This window comes from Muntiacus reevesi, chromosome X (assembly GCF_963930625.1).
Source record: "Muntiacus reevesi chromosome X, mMunRee1.1, whole genome shotgun sequence".
NCBI classification, from domain to species: domain Eukaryota; kingdom Metazoa; phylum Chordata; class Mammalia; order Artiodactyla; family Cervidae; genus Muntiacus; species Muntiacus reevesi.
In genome coordinates, this window is record NC_089271.1 from 63675414 (window position 1) to 63681413 (window position 6000).

General features: G+C 52.4%; 1 protein-coding gene across 1 annotated transcript; it reads right to left on the reverse strand.

The window, feature by feature from the left end:
• Positions 1–1834: 1834 nt before the first annotated feature.
• Positions 1835–3657, reverse strand: LOC136154501 (uncharacterized protein CXorf49 homolog). The gene is made up of 3 exons (XM_065916762.1): positions 3584–3657; positions 2120–3345; positions 1835–1893 (listed from the first exon to the last, which is right to left on the reverse strand). Exons 1-3 carry the CDS (start codon positions 3655–3657, stop codon positions 1835–1837), a joined length of 1359 nt encoding a protein of 452 aa, XP_065772834.1.
• Between the last annotated feature and the right edge of the window lie 2343 nt (positions 3658–6000).

Genomic DNA, 6000 nt, shown 5'->3' on the forward strand with positions numbered 1-6000 from the left:
TCCTAAAAGGAAACATAATGTGCCAGCAGCTCTCAAGCTCGGGCCACGTCCGAACGTTTCAAAAATTGTCTCGCAAACAATCCAACAAGACCCTTAGAGACCACAAAAGATCAACAAGGCATCTCTACAAGTCCTATCAGAAGGAGCTGTCTAGGACTCGTGTGGCTGGCAGAGTGTGCATGCAGTCCACACAGTACTTTGCTACTTGTCTGCACGCCCAGCTGGACATGCACCACACGCTCCAGGGACAGGCTTGATAGGTTCTCCTCCCCACAGGAATGCTGATCCCTACGAGACCCCCTGCACCTGCAGTCCACCTCACCCCAAGGGCCCACTCCAATTCTGCACTAAGAACCCGCTGCTCTCTGTTCCTGGTTCCTCATACCAAGTTGCTCCTTAAGGTCATCTATTTCTCTCTGTAGCACCAGACACTAGGCCAGCAGACACAGGAGGAAGAGAAATGGTTAGTATACACCCGCCTCCCCTCTCCTCCTCCTCTCCTCTCCCCCGGGCCCTCCATCCCAAAGCCAGGTGTCTAGACTGGCAAGGGAAAAACTTTCCTCAGTGGAAAGGAGGTGGGCTCCCTCCCTGCGGTGTGGGATGGGATGGGGGTGGGGGACCACACATGTCAGGTGCACGTGGACCCAGATCCCACCATGGGGTTTGGGTGTGTATTTCCAGGAACCAGAAGAAGCATTACCCGAGGACAGCCCTGCCTTCCAGGTGGCTGCTACTGCCTTTTCCGTCTTGGGGGATGGTCAGTTGGTTCCCGGTCACCTGACAGGGAAAGGACACACAATCCAGCTTCCCAGGTTCCTAGTGAGATGCAAAGGGCCAAGCCGGGTCTAAGGTGAGCTGAGGCAGTATCGCCCTCTGCTAGCATCAAGTCTCCCCTGCTCTGCCCGGCAGGCAGCCCAAACTGTCTCTCTGGGTCTGCCCCTCCTATTCCGTAGGGGCGGCCATTTCACCACAATGGTGGCCAAAGACTATGGCTCTGGGTTCGAGCTTCCCAGAGCAGCAGCCACAGCCAGCACCTGGGAGAGCAATGTGAGCAAACAGCACTTCACAGAAAAGACTATTAGCCTGCAGGTCTACGCCCAGACTAGCTGTTGGGGCACTGCCACCCATCACCCCTACCAAACAAATTCCACACAGAAGGTGATGGGGCCAGGGCTAGCCCTGTTGACACCCTCTTTCTCAGGGGAGAAGCGCCCTGAGAGCAAGGCTGAGCCCCCAGATGAGTGAGAGAGAGAGAGAGAGAGAGAGTCAGAGACAGAGGTTTCTGCCCTCACCCCTGGCCTCCTCCCCCCATATCAAAACCCAGGACACTCACCTGAGGGGCCAGGCCTCTGTTCATGACTTCTCCCTTGTTCATGGCCATGGGCTCTGAGTTTCCTGAATCTTCTGCACCTCTGAAGTTGATGTTGGCGCCCCTGGGTTCTCCATGATGCACCCATGGAGAAGATGGCCATGGCCTGTCAGTGGTCAGCTAAAAACAAAGATTTCTCACTGATCTGGAGTAAGGATGTGTGTGCGTGCACATGTGTGTGTACCAGTGCATTTATATGTCTATGCCTGTGTGTGTGAGAGCTCATGTGATTCAAGATGGAACTGAGGCAGGGAATTGGAAAAAGAATTGAAAGGCCGATCTCTTTAGCACATTCTCTGTCAGTCAGCCCTAGGCCAGCAGGCAGAGCTGAGCTGGGGACTATAGTGTGGCACTTAGAAAGCCTGGGTCCCATCCCTGGAAGGTTTGGGGAGCAACTAGGAAGTAGGATTCAGGAAAGTGATGCGTCTAAACACCGAAGCTCTGTGAAGCTTTCAAGGGGTCCCCTCAAATCCATTCAGCTACCAGCTCTCCCTTCCACTCCAGCCCCAGCTTCGTGGAGGAGGCTGGAAACAGGCCAAGGGTGGAGAGCCGAGCCCAGCACACCCAAAGTGCTACCTTAACGTTTGTCCCTAGTAAAAGGACCCCAATCTGGCATCCTAATGACCCAGTAACCAAGGGCCACCCAATGACGACCCCTGAGGGATGGAGAGAAGGAGCAAGGGGTGAAGACCTGTGCCGAGGGGAGGGTGGGAGGCGGAAGAGTGGGGAGAGAGGAGGGGCCTGGCCTACTCACTTGGCCCTTTGGGAATGGGTCTCTATTTGGGTCGTTTTCTTCTCCCGACACCGCCATTGCTGCCACCGATTCCCGGGCCCGCCTAGTCACGGATTTCTTCGCCATTGCTGCCACCGACTCCCGGGCCCGCCTAGCCACGGATTCCTTCCCAGCACCGGTGTGCTTGGACTCTTGGGCTACCCAAGGGACCAAGGCATACTTCTTGGACCTACCAAGCAGCTGGATGTCAGAGATTGGAGGAAAGGTGGCCGGTTCCAGGGGAGTGGCCGAGATTCCCTGCCCCCAGGAATGGAAGGTTCTCCCCACGGCAGGTTTGGAGACACCCCCAAGGGATTTCTTCTCCTGGACCCCCTTCCTCCTAGGAGTGGGCTGCAGCCTGCTGCCTGTAGGGGCAGCTGCAGGAGCTGATACTACTGTCACTCCCGGGTAGCTGGGCAGGCTGCCCCCCTTCCCCCAGAGCACGCTCTGCATTTTCTTAGGGGGAGAGGTGTCCTCCTGCTCTGCATCGCCCTGCCTGCCCTGCCTTTCCACAACCGAAATTAATCCTTGTGGAGCCGAGGAAAGGCAAGTGCCTGGCACATTAAGGAGATTCTCTCTGCCTTGGACATTCGAGCATCTGGTTGTGTTCCCAGGATCCTCGGGGCCGTTGAGCTTGGCCTGGCCTCCATCTTTGGGGTAAATGCCCACCCTCATCAGCTCTATCTCACTAAACTCCTCAGAGGACTCGGAGTTGGACAGCAGCCCGGCTGTGCTTTCTAAGGGAGGCCACTGGTGATCCACAGCCACGTTCAAGCTACTCTTAGTGCCTCTCATAGGGTTCCCCCAGGCCCGGCCCGCCTTGAGCCCGCCGACCGCGAGAGGGACGGCCTCAGCCTGTGCAGTTTCCCCACACCTCTGTGTAGCACCGTCTCGACTGGTGGGATGCACCTCGAGGTCCCACAAGGCAGACACTTCACTGACTGCGTAGCTCTCCTGGAACAGGCATCTGCGGGTGCCCAGCATGCTTAGGTCGGCCAGCTGCTGCAGGATGGCTGCCACTGACTCATCAGCCAGCTGCAGGGTATCCCCCTGGTCGTTGGCAGGAGAGCCAGGCCGGCCTTCACGGCCCCGCAGCACCCGCCCTCTCGCTTCCAGCAGTTCCCGCTCGGACTCGAAGCCCTCAGGGTCTGGGAAGCCATTCCCGCCCTCATCCTCGCCGCTTCGCGTTGTCCCTGGCTCGGGGCTGGGGCCCGGTCCCCGAGGGGCTGTGGAGCCGCCTCAAGGCCCCTTATGTGCTCTCTGCACTCTGAGCCGAAACCCGCTCCCGAAACAGACACCTCATCATCTGCGGAGCTCATATTGCGATCTGGATGGCCGCTGGACCTGGGGCGGTGACGATTTATCAACCAGGTCGTGGTGGCCGCGGTGGTGGCGGTCAGGGCAGGTGAGCTGTGCAGCGTCTGGAGTTCACCGAAAAGCACCAGCGGCACCACACGCAGGAGATGGCCGCAAACGACGCGAGGTTTTCAGCGCGCCAGAGCTGCCGCCTCCTCATTGGTCCAGTTCTTGCCAACCAGCACACGCCTTGTTTGGCCGTCCCCTCGAGGTGTAACCAATGGGGTCGAGAGCCTCCTCTGGTTTGGTGCCAAGCCCAAGGGCCCTCCCGGCAGTACGCGAGTTGGCGGGTGAAGGTGATCCTTCCAGTACACCTCTGTCAAGCCTCTCGTCCCACTTCCTCCATTCCGAGTGCGTAACCATTCCGAGAGTGGGAGAGTTTAGGGGCAAACCCCTGTGGCGGTGGTGCAAGAATCCCATTTGGGAGGTAATTTGGCAGAATCTGTGAAAAGCAACTTATACAGCAGAGACCCCGTGCCCGGCACTCTTCTAAGTACTGTACGTAAATAGTAGTGGTTACTTGTGACACTCCTAGGACTATGGTACTAGTGATTACCAGTCTCTTGCAGGTGAGGAAACAGGTACTGAGAAGTTCAGCCACTGGCCCACGGTCGTTTGGCCCATGGGGATCAGTGGTAGAATTGAAGCCACGCAATCAGACTCCAGAGTCCTTGCTTTGATCCAAAGATCTAAAAAAGCTATGTTTTCCCCTCTATCAGGAAGTCCACTGCCTGGCACATCTTCTAAATGTGAGGGTTTATTTCTAAGATCTCTATTTTACTCCACTGGTCTATTTGTTAATGTGGCAGTAACACACAGTTTTCATTAGTGTAGCTTTGTAATGTTTTGAAATCAGGAAGTTGGAGTTCTCTACTTTTTCTTTGTCCAAGTTGTTTTCCCTATTAAGGATCTCTTTAGATTCTACTTAAAGTTTAGGCTGAGTTTTTCTATTTCTGTAAAGCATGCTATTGGGATTTTGATAGGGTTTGCATTGGATCTGTAGATCACTTTGGGTAGTGTGTTAGAAGAACAGATTCAGTGGAGTGTGTGTGTCTGTGTGTGTGTGTAAAAGAATTGACTCATTCAATTAGAGCAACTGGTAAGTCCCAGGATCTAGAGGGTGAGTTGGCTAGCTGGAGACTCAGAAGAGCCAGTGGTTTAGCTCTAGTCCAGGTTAGAAGGCCTAAGAACCAAACCAATAGAGGTGACATTTCAGTTTGGGTCTAAAGGCAGGAAAAGAAGCTGATGTCCCAGGTCCAAAGGCTTTCACGCAGGAGGACTTCTCTTGCATGAGGAAAGGTTGCTTTTTTGTTGAATCAGACTATCAACTGATTAGGTAAAGCCCACCCACATTATTAGGGGGAAATCTGTTTTATCCAGTTGACTGATTTAAATGTTAATCTCATGGAAAAGCACTCTACAGAAACAACCAGAATAACGGTTGACTAAATATCTAGGCACTCTGTGTACCAGTCAAGCTGACACATAAAATTTACCACCTCAGATAGCATGGACTTCTTAACAATATTTAGTATTCTGATCTGTGCAGACAGATGCCTTTCCATCTATTTGTGTCTTTTTAGTTTCTTTCAGCAATGTTTTGTAGTTTGCAGTGTACAAGTTTTTGACTGCTTCCTTGAGTTTATTCCTCAGTATTTTATCCTATTTTGCTGCTGATGTCAATGGAATTGTTTTCTTTTTTTAAAATTATTTATTTATTTTACTTTACAACATTGTATTGGTTTTGCTATACATTGACATGAATCCGCCATGGGTGTACATGTGTTCCCCATTCTGAACTCCCCCCCACAACTCCCTCCCCAGCTCATCCCTCTGGTGTATTGCAGTGCACTAGCCCCTAGCATCCTGTATCATGCATTGAACCTGGACTGGCGATTCGTTTCCCGTATGATAATTTACATGTTTTAACGTCATTCTCCCATTTCATCCCGCAACTCGCCCTCACCCTCTCCCACAGAGTCCAAAAGACTGTTCCATACATCTTTGTCTCTCTTGCTGTCTCGCATACAGAGTTATCGTTACCATCTTTCTAAATTCCATTTATATGCGTTAGTATACTGTATTGTTGTTTTACTTTCTGGCTTACTTCACTCTGTATAATAGGCTCCAGTTTCATCCACCTCATTAGAGCTGATTCAAATGTATTCTTTTTAATGGCTGAGTAGTATTTCATTGTGTATATGTATCACAGCTTTCTAATCCATTCGTCTGCTGATGGGCATCTAGGTTGCTTCCATGTCCTGGCTATTATAAACAGTGCTGCGGTGAACATTGGGGTGCACGTGTCTCTTTCAGGTCTGGTTTCCTCAGTGTGTATGCCCAGAAGTGGGATTGCTGGGTCATATGGCAGTTGTGTTTCCAGTTTTTTAAAGGAATCTCCACACCGTTCTCCATAGCGGCTGTACTAGTTTGCATTCCCACCAGCAGTGTAAGAGGGTCCCCTTTTCTCCACACCCTCTCCAGCATTTATTGCTTGTACACA

Bases quoted from the DNA above. Each gene is read 5' to 3' on its own strand.
- LOC136154501 (XM_065916762.1), bottom strand. From the start codon at position 3,657: ATGAGGAGGCGGCAGCTCTGGCGCGCTGAAAACCTCGCGTCGTTTGCG. The intron at 3,346-3,583 runs GTGCTTTTCGGT...ACCGGGCCCCAG, and splicing joins TCCTGCGTGTGGTGCCGCTG to CCCCGAGCCAGGGACAACGC. The intron at 1,894-2,119 runs GTAGGCCAGGCC...GCCTGTTTCCAG, and splicing joins ATTCCCAAAGGGCCAAGTGA to CCTCCTCCACGAAGCTGGGG.